At 38.9% G+C, this 21,499-nt stretch overlaps 1 protein-coding gene and 1 pseudogene across 1 annotated transcript in view; both read right to left on the bottom strand.

Moving 5' to 3' along the window:
* Nucleotides 1-21,499, bottom strand: part of SCAPER (S-phase cyclin A associated protein in the ER) — a 580,407-nt gene that overhangs the window by 493,753 nt on the left and 65,155 nt on the right. Inside the window, exon 4 of the mRNA XM_053594624.1 lies at nt 8,841-8,911. Within this exon, the coding sequence (XP_053450599.1) occupies nt 8,841-8,911 (71 nt within the window). The remainder of the gene's footprint in view (nt 1-8,840; nt 8,912-21,499) is intronic.
* LOC128588037 (60S ribosomal protein L36a-like) lies at nt 15,562-15,881 on the bottom strand (annotated as a pseudogene).

The following is a 21,499-nucleotide window of genomic DNA, read 5'->3' as shown; positions in this document are numbered from 1 at the left end:
AAAATGTGAATGCTTTTCTGACTCTCCAAGTACGCGGGGCATTGTTCAAGGAAAAGGGACTATTAAATTCTGGAGAAAGGACATTAAGTATCAGCAGAAGATACTTCAGTTGCTAGAGGCAGTATAGAAACCTTGGAAGGTGGCAGTGATGCACTGTCCTGGACATCAAGGAGATGCTTCCACCATCACTAAAGAGAACACTATGGTTGGTAGTGAGGCAAAAAGGGCCACATCCAAATCGTACCAGGTGTTGCAAGTGGCTTCCCTCATCCTGTGGGTTCTGGAGTTCTCACCTATCTACTCCCCAGAAGAGAAGGAACAGTTGGCAGTGGAGAGGAGCCAGGAAATAGAGGGATAATGGATAAAGATGCCAGATGGATGAGTAGCAGTCCCACAAGTTCTAGAAGCCACAATGATGACAGGAGTATTTGATGAAGTTGCTGGGCCAGTACCTCTACATCCCCCATCTGACAGCGCTGGCCAAACTGTCAGTCTACAGTGTGTCACCTGCAGCCAGCTCAACACCCGCCAAGGACAGACGGTACCCCCAGTAATCCAGTCGTATGGAGCAATGCCCTTTGAGAACTTCCAGGATCTAGGGGACCAAGTCTAGGTCCAGAATCAGAACCTGGTCCTCCTGAAACCAAGGTAGAAAGGACTTTACACCATCATCCTGACCACATGCACAGCAGCAAAGGTGAAAGGAATCCTCCTCTGGAGTCATCACAGCTGGCTGAATAAGGCTTCACTGCCCCTTGGAAAGTAAAGGTAACTTTTAAGACAGTCAACATGCCCTGCTCCGCCACATACTGAGAGCTGGCTGGTCAACACATGACTGAAGCCTGAGGAAAGTCCTTGGAGGACTTGTGTTAATTGAACTTTGGACTTTGGGAAAAAGGGGGGGAAATGTCACAAGGAAAAAATAAAAACTTGTATGTATATTAGCCCACAGTCACTAAAACCTCAGTGCTAAAAAGTAATTAATATTGGCACCTGCAGAAACAAGCTGATATTGAGACCCCCAAATTAAAATATATTGGGGTCTCAAAAGGTAGGAACAAGAGAGGATACCCGAGAAGGTTGAGGTCTAGGAGAACAGGTCTTCTCAAGGAGACCACAAGGATACACCTGCAGGGTCCTCTCCATAGTGACTCAGCTCTTGGGAATTTATAAACTTAACTTCCTGGAACTTGTAAATTTCCAAGTTCTATGAAATCCTGTAGTTCTATAGGAGCTAGAATAGCATCTCCCACTTGATTCAAACTGACCAATGAGAAGGGTACCTGTGGGGTGGAACTTTTAGACTGTCGATAAAAAGGGAAAGACCAAGCCAGTCGGGGAGCACAGCCATTTGAAATTCTTCTATGCCATAAGCTCACAGCTGGTAAATAAAGCCCTTCCTCTTATAAATAAATAAATAATAAAAACATTATCTACTCATTCCAGGGATACAAAGATGTCTTAATATACACAAATCAATAAATATGTTATATCACATAAGCAGAAAGAAGGACAAAAACCACATAATCATGTCAATAGACAAAGGAAAAGCATTTGATGAAATTCAATATCCTTTCATGATAAAATTCTAAACAAATTAGGTACAGAGGAATGTACCTCAAAACAATAAAGGCCACATATGAGAAACCCACAGCTAACATCATGTTGAACAAGAAAAAGCTGAACACTTTTCCTCTGAGAACCGGAACAAGATAAAGATGCCCACCCTCACCACTCTTTCTCGGCATAGTATTGGAAGTTCTACCCAGAGCAATCAGATTAAAATAAATAAATAAACAAAGTCATCTGCATTAGAAAGGAAGAAATCAAATCATCCCCTTTCACAGATGACATGATCTTATACATAGATAGTGCAAAAATCTCTATCAAAAACTCTTAGAACTAATAAACAAATTCAGTAAAGTTGCAGGATACAAAATTAACAGACAAAAACCAGTGGCGCTTCCATATGTAATAAGAAACTAGCTGAAAAGGAAATCAAGAAAACAATCCCATTTATGTTAGCTACCAAATAAATAAAATACCTAGGAATGAATTTAATCAAGAAGGTAAAAGACCTCTACAAAGAAAACTACAAAATGCTGATAAAAGAAATTGGAGACACAAACAAATGGTAAGACATCCCTTGCTCATTGGACTGGAAGAATTTATAGTTGCAAGTATTTAAATTGCACATGAATTTTATGGTCACCCTGTATTACAAAAATGCTCCTACTACCAAATGTGATCTACAGAGTCAATGCAATCCCTATCAAAATACCAATGACATTCTTCACAGGAATTTTTAAAACAATCCTAAAATTCCTATGGAACCACACGCATACATAAACAATAAAACTGAATAGCAAAAACAATACTGAGCAAAAAGAACAAAGCTGAAGGCATCACCTTATATGACTTCAAAATATACTGCAAAGTATATACAGTAACCAAAAAAGCATGATACTGGAAAAAAAAAAAAATAAGCCAGACACAAAGACCAATGGAACAGAACTGACGACCTGGAAATAAATTAATGTATTTATAGCCCATTGATTTCTTACAAAGGCGCCAAGAACATCCACAAGATTAAGAACAGTCTCATCAATGGTGGTGGAAAAACTAGATATTCACATGCAAAACCATAAAACTGGTTCCCTATGCTCACCATATACAAAAATCAACTCAAACTATAATAAAGTATTAAATATTGGACCTGAAAATAGAAAACTATTAGAAGAAAACATAAGGGAAACACTTCAGGAATTGGTCTGAGCAAAAGTTTTATGGATAAGACCTCAAAACACACAACAAAGGAAATAACCAACAAAGTGAAGAGACAAGAAGCAAAATGGGAGAAAATACCTGCCAACTATTCATGCAACAAGGAATTAATGGCCAGAATATACAAGAGACTCAACAGCAAAAAAACAAATAGCCTGATTTTAAAATGGGCAAATGGGGTGGCACCCGTAGCTCAGTGGGTAGGACACCAGCCACATAGGCAGGTTCGAACCCAGCCCAGGCCAGCTAAAACAACAATGACAACTGCAACAACAATAAAAAAAAAAATAGCCAGGTGCTGTGGTGGGCACCTATAGTCCCAGCTACTTGGGAGGCTGAGGCAAGAGAATCGCTTAACCCCAAGAGTTTGAGGTTGCTGGGAGCTGTGATACCACGGCACTCTACCCAGGGCGACAGCTTAAGACTCTGTCTTAAATAAATAAATAAATAAATAAATAAATATAAATAAATGGGCAAATGAACTGAATAGGTATCTCTCAAAAGAAGACATACAAATGGCCAAAAAGTATATGAAAAAATACTGAACAGCACTAATCATCAAGAAAATGCAAATCAAAACTACAATGAGGTATCCTCTCACTCCAGTTAAAATGGCTTTTATCCAAAAGATAGGCAATAACAAATGCTACAGAGGATATAAACAAAGGGGAACAGCCATCATGAAAAATAATATGGAGGTTCCTCAAAAAAACTAAAAAAAACTACACACAATCCCACTACTGGGTATTTATCCAAAGGAAAGGAAATCAGCATGCTGAACAGATATCCACCCTTACATGTTTTTTAGGCACTAAAAAATAGCCAGGATATGGATTCTATGTAAGTGGTCATCAACAGAAAATGGATAAAAAATATGTAGTATATAGACTCATATGTGTACTCTACAGAATACTATTCAGCCATAAAAAGAATGAAATTCTGTCATTTGCAACAGAATGGATAAGCCTTCAAAGCATTAAGCTAAGAGAAGTTAAACCAAGCACAGAAAATACTGCATGTTTCATTCACATATGGAAGCTAAAACAGCTGATCTCGACAAGTAGAGAGTAGAATAGTGGCTGCAGAGACGGGAAAGGGCAAGAGGGAGGAGCAGTCACATGCCAATGTCAACTCAGTACACAATGAACACCAACAGGTGTCAGTCACTGACCCCAGAATAAACAGTACCATGATTTTGGGAAAAAAACTATAGATGTTACCTATCAGTGTGCAAGGGACTAAAAATACTTGGATTACATTCTCTGCATGCTCTTTTAATCTTTTAAATGCGTAGCTACAACAGCTGTATTTGCTGTATTTGCTGCATTCACCACATGCCTTCACACATATATTTCTCTCCCACAGGTACAAAGGTAGCAGCGACCTTTTCTTGGTAAGCTGTCCACTGCTTATCTCATAATGCTTCCTTTCAGTTTGGTCTGAACCATTCTCCTGTCACTGTGCCCTGTCCTTGGCTGCACTTGTGTTTGCAAAAACTCATTGCCACTGTATATATAGTTTTTGTAGAGACGAAGGGCATTTTGGGTGCACCTTCTGTTTTCTTCACAGAGCTGTCATGCCAAATCTTTCAGGAAGTATTTTCTTCCCAACTGTTTCTGTGAATGAAGTTGCAATTAGCAGCAACTTCACATATGAACTGTATGCTGCAATGTCAGTGACACTGAAGAAAATCACCAACGGCCAACCCCGAGTTACTCAGAGACAGGAAAACATTCTCACACATTTTACACATTTGCATTAGTAGCATCATAAAAGTGGATTACATCAGGCTTGTTATCTATCACAGTATCTTCATGCTGTCTGGAAAGTACTATAACTACCTTTCCTGTCTTTGGAACATAATTTGCTAATGTCACATAGGGAGGGAAGGCAAATCTTACTGTATCACATGAAGAATTTTTCACTGATGCTGGCCTTAGTTCTTGAAGCAAACCCCTTTTATCACTGCAAACAGTACCAATTGTGGTCATATTCCTTTGTAGCTAGTCTAAAGCTAGCATGATGGAAATAAACTTCATGTCCATGGCAATATTTCTTCCAGACATATCCAAATAATAGCTCTCAACCATTCTTTTTACAATCTCAGAGCAACTATTCTAATTTCTTGGAGGGTTCTTTGATTTCTCTGCATATAGCACCATCTCTAAAACAGTAGTTTGTAGAAAGAATCACAAAAAAGATTTACTGCAACTCCACACTTCCCAGGTTTAGCTGGTATGTAAAGTCTGAATGGACAACGCCTATGGAAAGACACCAACACCTCACTGACAGTGACAGACTCGTGAGCATTACAGTAAAATGAGAATTTATTTATAGCCATATTCCCAAGCTCTCAAACTGAAGCAAACTCATCATGCTGTCTGCAAGCTTCACGTGTCACAGCATCGTCAAAACACAGACATTTCAGTAGCAGTCACAGTCTATGTTCTGAAAACATAGCATGGTAAACTGGAAAATCTTCCTCACTGAAAAAGATCTCAGATATTGTCTTTATTGTCAGTGTACACCACAATTTAGAGGAATTCCAATTAGTCCTAATATTTCTTCTTTTACAAAATCACCAGAATTCTGGATGAATATGTCCTTACATAACTTTTTGACCAACTCTAAACTTGGTAATTATATCCACAGTTTCATTATCAATAAACAATTGCAAAGTATCCAGTGGAGTTTTGGGTTCTATCCCTGATCATACCCCTGGTTGAGTCCTCACTTCAGCCGACTGTCATCTCCCCTGATCCTTCATTGGCTGTGAGTTCTTTCTTGATGGTGCTGTTCTCTGAGCCACAGGCTGCTCTTTTCTTACAACTGGGCAAGTCTCCTTCTCTAGGGCTCTGTATTTGGCATTTCTTCTAGTCCAGGGGTTCTCAACCTGTGGGTTGCAACCCACAGGAACTGTATTAAAGGGTTGAGGCATCGGGAAGGTTGAGAACCACTGTTCTAGTCCATCATCATCTTCTTCTTCCTCTTCACTTTCTTCCTCAGAATGAATATTTCACATTTCACCTCTATGAATTCCTTTTGCTCGCTATCTGAACTAGTGAAAATGTCATCATCATTTCCTTCAAATTCTGACACTATCAGTTCGTCTATCTCAGCTACTGACAAATTATGTTGCCTCTCTGCCATGTATGTCTGTATCATGAGAAAAAAAACTCATCACTTGCCATGAATGGATTTACAGAATTATCAGACATTCTGTATTATATATACCTTGATCTTCACCAAACGTAACTTCACTGCTCCCTAACTTCACCATGAAAAATACTTAGAAAGTCATAGAGTACTGGCTTTTCCTGGAAAAGGAACCACAACTCATTTCTGTTGCTAAATGTCAAGAACTGCTGACCTAAGAGTACTGACATGCAAAAATTGTCATAGACAGGTAGGTGAGAGTCTGATAATAAAAGTCATAAATGGTGAAACCACCACTCCCCACATAAACCAACACATAATACGAAAATCTGGCTCAGTGCCAGTAGCACAGTGGTTACAGCGCTAGCCACAAGCACTGAGCCCGGTGGGTTCAAACCCTGCTTGGGGCCAGCTAAACAACAATGACAACTGCAACAAAAAAATAGCCAGGCGTTGTGGCAGCGCCTGTAGTTCCAGCTATTTGGGAGGCTGAGGCAAGAGAATCACTTAAGCCCAAGAGTTTGAGGTTGCTGTGAGCTGTGATGCCACAGCACTCTACCCAGGACAACATAGTGAGTCTCGTGGGGGAAAAAAATAAAAATCTCAGTGGGGTCAGTCCCTAACTGTTGGTGACTGTTAACAGATAAACAAAATTACAGCTAGACAAGAATAACAAGTTCTAGCGTTCCATAGCACTGTTGGATAACTATAATTAACAACTTACTATATATTTCCAAATAGCTAGAAGACCAGATTTTGAATGTTCCCAACACAAAGAAGGAATAAATATTTGATGTAATGGATATGTTAATTGCCCAAAATCAGTACACACTGTGCATAAACATCAAAACAGCATGCTATGCCCCATAAATATATACAATTATTGTGTGCCAATTAAAAATACAGAAGAACTTGGCTCGGTGCCTGTGGCTCAAACAGCTAAGGTGCCAGCCACATATACCTGAGCTGGTGGGTTCGAATCCAGCCCGGGCCTGCCAAACAACGACAGCTGCAACCAAAAAATAGCCGGGTGTTGTGGTGGGTGCCTGTGGTCCCAGCTACTTGGGAGGCTGAGGCAAGAGAATCACTTAAGCCCAGGACTTGGAGGTTGCTGTGAGCGGTGATGCGATAGCACTCTACCCAGGGCAATAGCTTGAGGCTCTGTCTCAAAAAAAAAAAAGAAAAAAGAACAGAAGAACCTCCTTATCTGACCACCTTCCTACATTGACCACCTCCTTAAGTTGACCTGATTTTCATAGACCAGATGTGCACTGTATATACACAATGGAAGCTCCTTATGCTGACTAGTTTATTATAGTTCCTTGGGTATTCAACTTACAGAGGTTCTACTGGTAATAATAAAAGCAAAAAAAAAGGAAAGAAGGGAAAGGAAAGAGAGAGGAGGGGAGAGGATGGAAGAGAGAGAGAAAGAAAGGGAAAGAGAGGAAGAGAAAGGGGATGAAAGGAAAGGGGTGGAGAGAAAGAGGAAGGAGCAGGGAGAGAGAGGGGAGGGGTTGGGGAGGGTGGAGAAGGGCTGGGGAAAGGGAAGGAGGAAGGAAATGGCAGATCTAATCTTGTACCAAAGGGCCACTCCTGGCTGTCTTGCAGATGTTAGCTATTGTGGGCCAAAATCTCATGCAGGGTGTAGTTTTTATCGTCTCCTAGCACAGAGCCCTGCAGGACCCAAAGGTTTCCCACCATAAGCTTGGGTCTCTTTCCTCATTGCAAACAGCACATTTAAGCTCCCTTATCCCATATGAACTGATTTTCTAGATGTTTCTGTCCATTAAGATTGTGTCTCTAATTCCACCTACCTGTCAATATACATGTTTGCTTTCTTTCTGATGCACAGAGATGTTTATTGTATTTTTGAAAATACCCTTTATATTTTTTGGTTTTTAAAAAATATTTCATTATTTATGCCTCTGTGTTTAGGAAGGCAAGATTCTTTGAACTCACAATGGTATCTTCATTAGAAGTCCACGTTTTCCTCACATGAAGATTTTGATTTATATATAATACATACTAGTATATTTAACAATATCAAACTAAAATAACATTAAAATTTCAGAGAAAATAGCTATTGATTAAAAAGCTAACTATATGCAAAATACTCTCAAAAAATAAGGTAGGCCGGACACCATGGCACATGACTATAATCTCAGCACTTTGGGAGGCCAAGCTGGGAGGCTCACTTGAGGCTAGGACTTTGAAACCAGCCTGGGCAACACAATGAGATTCTGCCTCTGCAAAAGTGCTTAAAATACAAATTAAAAAACAAAATCAAGTGGACAGTGCCTGTGGCTCAAAGGAGTAAGGCGCTAGCCCCATATACCGTAGGTGACGGGTTCAAACCCAGCCCTGGCCAAAAACTGCAAAAAAAAAAATAAAACTAAAATAAAGTAGGCTTGTGTTCTCCAAAATTTAGGAGAGTCGATTTAAAATCTTTTTAGAGTCAATACAGCTTTAGTATCTTACCAACTAAATGCATCATTACACCAAGAAAGAAAATCTTAAAGCAATTCACAAAAATGTGTAGCAGAGAGTTTAAGAGCATAAACTGTGGAAACTGACAGTCTGGGTTCAAATCCTGGTTGTGTCACTAGTAGGTTATGTAACTTCTCTCTGCCTCAGTTTCTTTTTATAATAAAGCTTCATTTTTATAAGTGATAATAATAATAATGGCTATATCAAAGGTTAATTATGAGTACTAAAGAAGTTAATATTTGTATTTAGTACAAGCTAGGCACACAGTGATTACTACATATACATTTATTAAATTTTTACATTCATATAAAACATACAATAATAAAATCCTGAAAAATTATATTTCATAATTTCATAATATGTTCACGAACTAAAATTAAAAGTAAATAAGTAAAAAGTTGTATATGCTATACCTGTTTAGTAGTTTTATGAGTGCCTTGAACGGTCCTTTTAGATTTTCCACCAGTTTGACATTTAGGTTTTCCTTCAAGGCAACAAATAAATAAATAAGTACATATACAGAATGAAAAATAGATACTATAAAACAGAACTATAGCAATTAGATAGTATAAAACTAAACTACACAAATCGCTCAGGCATACTAACACATCATCTCCTTCCAGAGAACACAGAACAGTACAGTCTATTCATGGTCAATATGAACTGAGGTAAAGAAAGCAAATTTCCAAAGTCCTAGAGACTTTTATTGAACAGCTTGCTCAGAACAGAAATAAATCAACTTCTTAAAGAAGTCAGATACTCTTAACAACTTAAAAACAGGGCGGCTCCTGTGGCTCAAAGGAGAAGGGCACCATCCCCATATACCAGAGGTCACAGGTTCAAACCCGGCCCTGGCCAAAAACTGCTAAGAAAAAAACAACTTAAAAACAAGGTTCGAGTTACTGGTACTCCTCAACTTACATACAAGTCTGGAAAAACTTCTTTGAATTTGAATTTTATTTCAACAATAATAATAAAACAATTTTTTACCATATAAAACCTCAATAAATAAAAATTATTTATCAGATTTATAAAATACAGTTTCATTTTGAAAAGGGAGGTTTTCAGTTCTTCATCTTTTTGAAGTCAGATATATTTTACTCACTTGTTCTTTTTGACAAGACAGACACCACTATATTGTAAACACTCTATTTTTTTTTTAATTTCAGATTAATGTGAAAGTACAATTAGGTTACAATGCTTGCGTTTGTTAGGTAGAGCCCCTATAAATAACTCTACCCTTAACAGTAATTCAAAACAGGAATAGACTCAGCGCCTGTGGCTTAAGTGGCTAAAGCGCCAGCCAAATACACCTGAGCAGCAGGGTTCGAATCCAGCCCAGGCCTGCCAAACAACAACAATGGCAGCAACAAAAAATAGCCAGGCCTTGTGGTGGACGCCTGTAATCCCAGCTACTTGGGAGGTGAAGGCAAGTGAATCGCTTGAGCCCAGGAGTTGGAGGTTGCTGTGAGCGGTGATGCTACCGCACTCTATCCAGGGAGACAACTTGACAGACAACTTCTGTCTCAAAAAAAAAAAAAAAAAAAACCAGGAATAAAATTCTATAATGTATAAAAAATAATTTTCCTTTCTACAAAATAATTTGGGGACTAGATCCCCTAAAATAGTATGAGTGAAGTGAACCTGTAACACATACGTAACTACTAACAACTTATCTGATGTATGTGGGACTCTCACTGTTCTATCATGGATAAAGGCAGAAAACTCCAAACTACCCTGCCTAGCCCTAAATTCATCCTTTTATTATGTGGAACAATGTACCAGCAGGTTTTCTGGACTATCCAGCAAAAAAAACAGCTTAGAAACAGAAATAATACAAAGAAGAGAAGAAAACTTTTTTAGAATGGCATTATTACCCTCAGAAACATTTGAACATATATTGTAGCTATAAAGCAAAGACAAGCTGCCAGTAAAAGAAAGAAACATACAAGTGGCAAAGTTTTAACAGTATAAAATAATTCTTATCAAAACCTATAAATGTTGGCCAGGCACAGTGGCTCACGCCTGTAATCCTACCACTCTGAGAGTCAAGCGGATGGATTACCTGAGTTCACGAGACCAGCCTGAGCAAGAGCAAGAACGCTTCTCTAAAAATAGCCGGGCATTGTGGCAGGCACCTGTAGTCCCAGCTACTTGGGAGGCTAAGACAAGAGACTCAGTTGAGCCCAAGAATTTGAGGTTGCTGTGAGCTACAATGTCACAACACTCTACCCACGGTGAGAAAGTAAGATTCTGTCTAAAAAAAATGAAAACCTATAAATGTTAACATCATTTAAAACCTATAAATGTTAACATCTTCTTCATCATCATTATTATAGCTATTTATAAAGTTCTAATTCTCTGTGCTTATACTTTTATTATTTTGCAGTAAGCACAAATAAAGCTTTAAAATTATACTGGCATTTATTTTATATGCTTATATGAAAAATCAGATTATGTATAGATGTGTGATTTATATTTTCTTTCCTTTTATGTTTTTTGAGTAGAAATGATTAATAAAAATACCTTTAGACTATTTTGTATTCTGAATAACCCATGGAAAATGGGAAAATAAAATTTCATATAAAAATATTTATAATTCATAGTAACTATAAAACATTTTTATGTTTTATATTTTTACTTTTGTAGTAAATAGTGTTGGTATGTATTTCTATCAAAGAAATAAAGTAGCAGTGAGCTTCTTATGGCAAGACTAGCTGGTAACAAGTTGAATTTCAAAAGATAAATTTGGCAGTGCCCGTAGCTCAGTGAGTAGGGTGCTGGCCACACACACTCAGGCTAGCAGGTTCAAACCCAGCCAGGGCCAGCTAAAACAATAATGACAGCTGCAACAACAACAACAAAAAAAAAAAAAAATGGCCAGACATTGTGGCAGGAGCCTTTAGTCGCAGCTACTTGGGAGGCTGAGGCAAGAGAATCACTTAAGCCCAAGAGTTTGAGGTTGCTGTGAGTCGTGACGCCACAGCACTCTATCCAGAGCAACAGCTTGAGACTCTATCTCCAAAAAAAAAAAAATTTCAACTTTTCCCTCTATTTGATAGATTTTGTGATTCAAAATAACTACTCTCTACAAATAGCCAGGAACACTAAGAAAAAAAGCTACAGGGGAGGACTGGTTCAAGCAGATATTTTAAAACACTGTAACATCTCTATATTTAAAATTGTGTGGTACGCACACATGAATTAGATAAACAGGCTAGTGGAACAGACTTTAAGTCCATATGGAAATTCAATCTACAGAAAAGGTAGAATTTCAAATAACTGAGGCAAACACAGAGCTTATAGTAGTGATGCTGGAACAACTTATTAGCTATAAGGAAAAAGACGGGGAATTCTGGGAAGATGGCCGTCTGGTAGCAATCCTCAGCAGAGGATCCTGAGCAGAGGAAGAAAAACTGGATGGAATTGGACGCTATGAAGCCAAAGACGGGGAGCTGAGCCAAGAAAGAAGTTCGGCAAGCTGTAACTCCAAGGAAGAGTATTCAAGAAAACAAATTACAGGTACAAAGCCTATTGACTACAGGACAGGAGACCCCTCCCCCAAGCAGGAGGCCTGCTGCAGGCTATCTGCAAATAAGCAGGGAACAAAAGACCTCTCATTTTACCTCATAGGAGAAAGCTGCTAAACTCCAGGTCTCTTTCTCCCACTTATGAACCTAGATACCACCCTGCCAGGCATAAAATTGAACAGATATTTCCCCCCGCAAGTCCAAACTCCCAGTCCACCCTTTCCCCCTCACATGGCGGTCTCAAGTTCTGCCCCCTGCAGAACATAGAGTGTTTGGTCTTGTCCTGAGAGATCTGGGCATAGTGTGGACTGGTAGGATGGAATCTGTGACTAATGGATAAGAAAGAGGATGTAGGAAGAAAGGGACACTCGGTAGGAGGAGCAGCAATCCCCTGGTTATGACTATGCCCGGGCAGTGGCAGTGTTGACCCTTGGTTCGGGCTGTGTCTGGCAGGACAGGGTGCAGAACCCCTGGTTCTGACGGCACCCACGGCAGGAGAGTGGTTGCCCCATGTGGACTGAGTTCGGCAGACAGACTGGTCCCCAGCCCCTGCTGGGCCTGCGAGCAGAGGCTTAATAGGCATGGACTGCGACCTGAGAGCAAGGGTGTGGTTTCCTGATTCCAACAGAACCCTAGAGCAGTGGCTTACTGGGTGTGAACCAAGACCTAAAAGCTAGGGCATGCTCCACTGCCTCCAGTGAGGCTGATGAGCAGAGGCTTACCAGGTGAGGACCAAGACCTGCAGGCAGAGTTTGATGCTCTGACTCTAACAGAGCCTGCAAACAGAGGCTTGCCAGGCAGTAGACTGAGACTGGCAAGTGGGGGCATGGTCCCCTGTCTCCACCTGGTCTGGGAAGCAAAGGCTAGCTATGTGTGGACTGAGACTGGAGGACAGGGCCCAGTGCCCTGACTTTAACAGAGCCTGTGAACAGAGGCTTGCCAGGCCATGGACTGAGACTGGTCCCCTGACTCCAACTGGTCTGGTAAGCAGAGGCTAGCTGTGTGTGGGCTGAGACCGGAGGCGGGGCATTACCCCTGGCTCCAACTGGGCCTGTGAGCAGAGAAGTGGATAATAGTGCAGACTAAGTGTGGTGGGTGGGAGTGTGGATCCCTGGCTCCAATTGTGCTGTTGGAGACCCTTGACTCCCTCTCTCTTGGGCAGGGTTTGTACAGATGGGACAATTTGGTTGGAACCCATTTCTGGGGCTGTCCACTCAGGGACATTCTGAGGTTGACCGTGAAGTTCTGCAGTGGAAAAGAACTGAAGGGTGGGGGCTGGGCACCACAGCTGTTTGTATCTCTTCACAGTCGAGATTTAAATCTAATACTATGGTGTCTTAGGATAGGGTAGAGTTTGGCTGATACCAAAACAGAGCTAGCTTGTGCTATCTCACTAAGTAGGTCCTCAGAGTCTCTGGCTAAAACTCTGAAGGGGACCTTTGTAAGGTTGTAGGAGATAAGCTACAATTACAAAGCTTAGAGCTTTGGTAAGGGTCTATCTCTACTACCTGGGAACACCAATTCAATCTCACCCTACCAATTCTAATAATCAAACAGTGGAAAATAAACATGGTATGGACCCAACAGAAGAACTCTGGCAACATGAATAAACAGAGTAGATCAACTCCCCTAAGAAATGACAAAGGAGATACAACTAAAGATGCTATGCATAGACAAATGGCAGCAATGTCAGAAACTGAATTCAAAATATGGATTGCAAATAAGATAAATAGAATGGAAGAAAAGATAGAAACTGAATTCCAAAGAGTAGTTCTAAAGTTGTCTCAAAAAATTAATAAATTCAAAGCCCAAGTCATCAAAGATATGGAGATAATGAGAAAAGAGATAGCAGAGTTCAAAGAAACAAAAAAGTTAGTCGAGGAGTTCCAAAATACAGTAGAATCCCTTAGTAATAGAGTTGAACAGGCAGAAGAAAGGATCTCTGAAACTGAATACAAAGCTTTTCAATGTTCCCAAACACCCAAAGAGGCAGACAAATGGATAGCAAACACTGATCATTCCCTGAGAGAGTTGTGGGAACACTTCAAAAGATCAAACATTCGTCTTATAGGAATTCCCGAAGGAAAAGAGGATGGTCCTAAAGGTACAGATGCTCTACTCCAAGAGATTTTGGAGGAAAATTTCCCAAGCATTGCAAGAGATACAGAACTTCAGATAGCAGACAGTTACAGAACCCCAACAAGACTCAATCCAAATAAAGCATCTCTCAGACACATTGTGAATAACTTTGCCAAAGTTAAGACAAAGAAGAAAATTCTGCAAGCAGCCATATGTAAGAAAAGCATCACCTACCAAGGGAGAAATATCAGAATAACTGCATATCTCTCAGCCAAAATGTTTCAAGCCAGAAGAAGACGGTCATCAACCTTCAGTCTCCTAAAACAAAACAAATTCCAGCCCAGAATCCTCTATGCAGCTAAACTGAGTTTCATTTGTGATGGAGAAATCAAATACTTTAATGACATAGACTTGTTGAATAAATTTGTCATAACTAAACCAGCTCTCCAGGATATTCTCAGACCCAGTCTCCACAATGACTAGTGCAATGCTCTACCTCCAAAGTAAACTCACCTAGAAATTTTTGAACAAAACCCAACTTCCACAGTGGTAAAAGGATTAAAAATGTCCACTGGACATCCAAAAATCATGACACCCAAAACACAACCAGGCTTATCAATTCTCTCAATTGATGTGAATGGTTTAAATTGTCCTCTAAAGAGGCACAGGCTGGCTGACTGGATACATAAACTCAAGACCAGATATCTGCTGTATACAAGAATCTGACCTAGTCTTAAAAGATAAAAATAGACTCATGGTAAAGGGATGGACTTGTATAATACAGGCAAATGGAAACCAGAAAAAAGCAGGGGTTGCAATTTTAGTAGCAGATACAATTGGCTTTAAACCAACAAAGATAAAGAAAGATAAGGAAGGTCACTACATATTTGTCAAGGAAAACACCCAACAGGAAGCAATTTCGATAATTAACATTTATGCACCCTACCAGAATGCTCCTCAATTCATAAAGCAGACCCTAATGTATATGAACAACTTGATATCTTCCTGTACTATAATGGTTGGAGATTTTAATACCCCTTTGACAGTTTTGGATAAATCCTCCAAGAAGAAACTAAACAAAGAAATATTAGACTTAAACCTGACCCTAGAACAAACAGACTTGACAGACCTCTTATAGAACATTTCACCCCAGTGAAGCTGTATATACAGTTTTCTCATCAGCCCATGGGTCATCCTCAAAAATAGATGCTCTCCTAGGACATAAGTCTAACCTCAGCAAATTTAAAAGTGTAGAAATTATTCCTTGTATCTTCTCGGACCACCAAGGAATAAAGGTACAATGGGAATCTTCATACTCAAAGTCATGGAAGCTAAATAATCTCAGGCTGAATGATAGCTGGGTCAAAGACGAGATTAAGAAGGAAATCACCAAATTTTTGGAACAAAATGGTAACAAACACAAATTATCCAAACCTGTGGGATACTGCAAAGGCAGTCATTTTTTTTTTTTTTTACATGAACATAATCTCAAGATTTTATTGTGTTCATGATAAAACAAAAATGACTAGAACTGTATCACTTGACCCTTTCTCTTCTTATCTCTTCCCAGTTCAAGATGCTTGCATCTCTTAATAGCTAGCATTCTCTTAGATCTGCAGTTGGGCTCCACACACTCAAGCTCAGCACAATCTTCTTTGTAGTTTTAGCCTTTTTCCAGAAAATTGGCTTAGTCTGCCCACCATAGCCACTCTGCTTCCTGTCATAATGCCGCTTTCCCTGGGCATAGAGAGAGTCCTTTTCCTTTTTATACTGTGTCACTTTGTGGGGTTGGTGCTTGCCACACTTCTTACAGAAATTCTGGTGGGTTTTAGGAACATTCACCATGTTTGCGCAAGCGCTAGCAGCAACAAAAGCTGCAAAGGCAGTCTTAAGAGGGAAATTTATAGCATTGGAAGCCTTCATCAAGAAAACAAAAGGAGAGGAAGCCAACAATTTAATGGATCATCTCAAGCAACTGGAAAACGAAGAACATTCCAACCCCAAACCCACCAGAAGAAAATAAATAACCAAAAGGAGGGCAGAATTAAATGTAATTGAAAACAAAAGAATCATTCAGAAGATCAATGAAATAAAAAGTTGGGGTTTTTTTGAAAAGATTAACAAAATTGATAAACCTTTGGCCAACCTAACCAGAAAAAGAAAAGTAAAATCTCTAATATCATCTATCAGAAATGATAAAGGAGAAATAACAGACACCTCAGAAATTAAAAAAAAAATCCTCAATGATTACTACAAAAATCTCTATCCCCAGAAATATGAAAATCTGAAGGAAATGGACCAATACCTGGAAGCACGCCACCTTCCTAGACTCAACCAGGAAGAATTAGAAATCTTGAACAGACATATATCAACCACTGAAATAGCATCAACAATACAAAATCTCCCAAAAAAGAAAAGTCCAGGATCAGATGGCTTCACATCCAAATTCTATCAAACCTTTCAAGAGGAACTAGTACCTATATTATACAACATTTTCCTAAGCATAGAAAAAGAGGAATACTTCCCAACACATTCTATGAAGCAAATATCACCCTGATACCCAAATCAGGAAAGGATCCAACAAAAAAAATTATAGACCAAAATCATTAATGAATAACAATGCAAAAATATTCAGTAATATCTTAGCAAACAGAATTCAACAACACATCAAAAAAATTATACACCATGATCAAGTTGGTTTTATTCCAGGGTTACAGGGTTGGTTCAACATACACAAATCTATAAATATAATACATCAATAAAATAAAAAACAAAGACCATATGATTCTCTCAATTGATGCAGAAAAAGCCTTTGATAATATCCAGCATCCATTCATGATCAAAATTCTTAAGAAAACGGGCATAGAAGGGACATTTCTTAAACTGATAGAGGCCATCTACAGCAAACTCACAGCCAATATCATATTGAATGGTGTAAAATTGAAAACATTTCTACTCAGATCAGGAACGAGGCAAGGATGCCCACAGTCTCCGCTGCTATTCAATATAGTAATGGAAGTCTTAGCCATCACAACCAGGCAAAAGAAGGCAATCAAGGGTACCCAAATAGGGTCCGAGGAGATCAAACTCTCACTCTTCACAAATGATAAAATCCTATACTAGAAAATCCCAGGGACTAAACTTCAAAACTCTTAGAAGTGATCAATGAATACAGCAGCGTGTCAGGATACAAAATCAATACTTACAACTCAGTACCTTTTATATATGCCAACAATAGTCAAGCTGAAAAAACAATCAAAGACTCTATTCCCTTTACAATAGTGCCAAAGAAGATGAAATATCTGGGAATTTACCTTAAAAAGGACGTGAAAGATCTCTATAAAGAGAACTATGAAACTCTGAGAAAAGAAATAGCTGAAGATGTTAACAAATGGAAAAACATACTATGCTCATGGTTGGGAAGAATAAACATTGTTAAAATGTCCATTCTACCCAAAGCAATCTACACATTTAATGCAATCCCTATTAAAGCACCATTGTCATACTTTAATGAACTTGAAAAAATAGTACTTAGTTTTATATGGAATCATAAAAAAACCTCAAATAGCAAATACATTGCTCAGAAATAAGAACAAATCAGGAAGTATCACATTACCAGACTTCAAGCTATACTATAAATCGATAGTGATCACAACAGTATGGTTTATGGAACAGAATAGAGAACCAAGAGATGAACCCAGCTGCTTATCATCATTTGATCTTTGACAAGCCTATCAAAAATATTCAGTGGGGGAAAGACTCCCTAGCTAACAAATGGTGCTGGGTGAACTGGCTGATGAACTATAGAAGATTGAAACTGGACCCCCACCTTTCACCATTAACAAAAATTGATTCTCATTGGATAAAAGATTTAAACTTAAGACATGAAACTATAAAATTACTAAAAGAGAGTGCAGGGAAAACACCTGAATTGGCCTGGGAAAATATTTTATGAGGAGGACCCCCCCCTCCCCAGGCAATTGAAGCAACACCAAAAATACATTACTGGGATCTGATCAAACTAAAAAGCTTTTGCACAGCTAAGAGCACAGTAAGGAAAGCAAACAGACTACCTTCAGAATGGGAGAAGATTTTTGCAGGTTATGCTTCTGACACAGGTCTGATAACTAGAATCCACAGAGAGCTCAAACTAATCAATAAGAAAAGAATAAATAACCCCATTTCTATGTGGGCAAGAAACTTGAACAGAAACTTCTCTGATGAAGACAGGCACATGGCCTACAAACACATGAAAAAATGATCATCATCCTTAATCATCAGAGAAATGCAAATCAAAACCACTCTGAGATATCATCTAACTCCAGTAAGATTACCCCACATCACAAAATCCCAAAACTACAGATGTTGGTGTGGATGCGGAGAGAAGGGTACACTTCTACACTTCTGGTGAGAATGCAAGCTAATATGACCTTGTTGGAAAGAAGTTTGGAGAACACTCAAGGAACTAAAAGTAGACCTACCATTCGATCCTCCAATTCCTCTACTAGATAGATACCCAGATGATCAAAAATTATTTTACAACAAAGACATCTGCGCCAGAATGTTTATTGCAGCCCAATTCCTAATAGCCAAGGCATAGAAACAGCCCAAGTACCCATCAACCCATGAATGAATTAACAAGTTGTGGTATATGTACACCATGGAAAACTATGCAGCCATAAAAAAGGATGGAGACTTCATATCTTTTATGTTTACCTGGATGGAGCTGGAACATATTCTTCTTAGTAAAGTATCTCAAGAATGGGGAAAAAAGTATCCAATGTATTCAATACTACTACTACTATGAAATCAATATATAACCACCTACATACTCATATGTATGGCAAAACCTAACTATAGTCCAGAAAATAGAAGGGAAGAGGAGAGAGAGGAGACAGGAGGGGGATATGGGACAAGGGAGGATATTTGGGGGGACCTCACGTAATTTACATGATGCAATGGTACATTTCAAAACTATTAAGGAATGAGTATGATTGTGATGGATGTGTTACTTAGTTCAATGTAAACCTTTCACATTGTATATCAAAGCAGTACTCTGAACCCCATAAATGCATCAATGTACAAAGTTATGATTTAATAAAAAATAATTAAAAAAAGAAAACGAAAAAATTACATATATTCCACATGCTTTATGTAAAAATAAATTACCAATGGATCAGAGATCTAAATGTAAAATAAAAGATAAGAATTTTTTAATTTTAAACAAAACTAAATGTAAAAGTAAATTATAAAGAATAAAATATGGGTAAATTCTTAATTAGCTTACAACATCTTGTACGAGAATGTTCTCCAAGAATGATAAGAACATGTCCAATGGAAACAGGAGACAACTTAAAGGGTCTCCCCACTTGCAACCACCACCTTCCTCATCTCACAATCCCTGGCATTCTTCCTTTACAACTTGGGCCTGGCAGAATGGCTCCCGCCAAGAAGGGTGGCAAGAAGAAGAAAGGCCATTCTCCATGAACAAGGTGGTGACCCGAAAATATACCATCAACATTCACAAGTGCATCCATGGAGTGGGCTTCAAGAAGCATGCCCCTCAGGCATTCAAAGAGATCCGGAAATTTGCTCTGAAGGAGATGCGGACTCCAGATGTACGCACTGATAACCAGGCTCAATGAAGCTGTGTGGGCCAAAGGAATAAGGAATGTCCTATACCATATCTGTGTACAATCCAGAAAATGTAATGAGGATGAAGATTCGCCAAACAAGCTCTATACTTGGGTTACTTATGTACCTGTTACCACTTTCAAAAATCTATGGACAGTCAACATGGGTGAGAACTAACTAGTGATCGTGAGATACATCAAAGTTATAAAACAAAAATAAAAGGTCTCCTATGCTTTCTTTGAGGATTTTTATTTTTTCTTTTTTTTGGCCAGGGCTAGGTTTGAACCTGCCACCTCCGGCATATGGGACCGGCGCCCTACTCCTTGAGCCACAGGCACCGCCCGAGGATTTTTACTTTTTCATGCCTTAAATTTAAGTCCTTTATCCATCTTGAATCAATTTTTGTGAGTGGAGAAAGCTGTGGGTCCAATTTCAGTCTTTTACATGTAGACATCCAGTTCTCCCAACACCAATTATTGAATAGGGAGTCTTTCCCCCAAGGTATGTTCTTGTTTGGTTTATCGAAGATTAGGTGGTTGTAAGATGTTAAGTTTCATTTCTTGGTTTTCAATTCGATTCCAAGTGTCTATGTCTCTGTTTTTGTGCCAGTACCATGCTGTCTTGACCACTATGGCTTTGTAGTACAGACTAAAATCTGGTATGCTGATGCCCCCAGCTTTATTTTTATTACTAAGAACTGCTTAAGCTATACGGGGTTCTTTCTGGTTCCATACAAAACACAGAATCATTTTTTCCAAATCTTGAAAGTACGATGTTGGCATTTTGATAGGAATGGCATTGAATAGGTAGATTGCTTTGGGAAGTATAGACATTTTAACAATGTTGATTCTTCCCATCCATGAGCATGGTATGTTCTTCCATTTGTTAATGTCCTCTGCTATTTCCTTTCTGAGGATTTCATAATTTTCTTTATAGAGGTCCTTCACCTTCTTCGTTAGGTATATTCCTAGGTATTTCATTTTCTTTGAAACTATGGTGAAGGGAGTTGTGTCCTTAATTAGCTTCTCATCTTGACTGTTATTGGCGTATACAAAGGCTACTGACTTGTGGACATTGATTTTATATCCTGAAACATTACTGTATTTTTTGATGACTTCTAGGAGTCTTGTGGTTGAGTCTTTGGGATCCTCTAAGTATAAGATCATGTCATCGGCAAAGAGGGAGAGTTTGAGCTCCTCTGCTCCCATTTGGATTCCCTTTATTTCCTTGTCTTGCCTAATTGTATTGGCTAGAACTTCCAGCATTATGTTGAATAGTAAACGGGAAAGAGGACAACCTTGTCTGGTTCCAGTTCTAAGAAGAAAAGCTTTCAGTTTTACTCCATTCAGTAAAATATTAGCTGTGGGTTTGTCAGATAGCTTCAATCAGTTTTAGAAATGTGCCACCTATGCCTATACTCTTCAGTGTTCTAATTAGAAAAGGATACTGGATTTTATCAAATGCTTTTTCTGCATCTATTGAGAGGATCATGTGATCTTTATTTTTGCCTCTGTTAATATGGTGGATAACGTTTATGGACTTGCATATGTTAAACCTTGCATCCTCAAGTGATGAAGCCCACTTGATCATGATGAATGACTTTTTTGATGATAAGCTGTAATCTATTGGCTAGGATTTTGTTGAGAATTTTTGCATCTATGTTCATGAGTGAGATTGGTCTGAAATTCTCCTTTTTGTTTGGGTCTTTTCCTGGTGTTGGTATCAGGGTGATGTTTGCTTCATAGAATGTGTTGGGGAAGATTCCTTCTTCCTCAATTTTTTGGAATAATTTCTGCAGTACAGGAATAAGCTCTTCCTTGAAGGTTTCA

The sequence above is a fragment of the Nycticebus coucang genome, chromosome 6, assembly GCF_027406575.1.
Source record: "Nycticebus coucang isolate mNycCou1 chromosome 6, mNycCou1.pri, whole genome shotgun sequence".
In the NCBI taxonomy this organism is placed as follows: domain Eukaryota; kingdom Metazoa; phylum Chordata; class Mammalia; order Primates; family Lorisidae; genus Nycticebus; species Nycticebus coucang.
The sequence above is the reverse complement of the archived record's forward strand: the minus strand, read 5'-3'. Positions and strand labels throughout refer to the sequence as shown.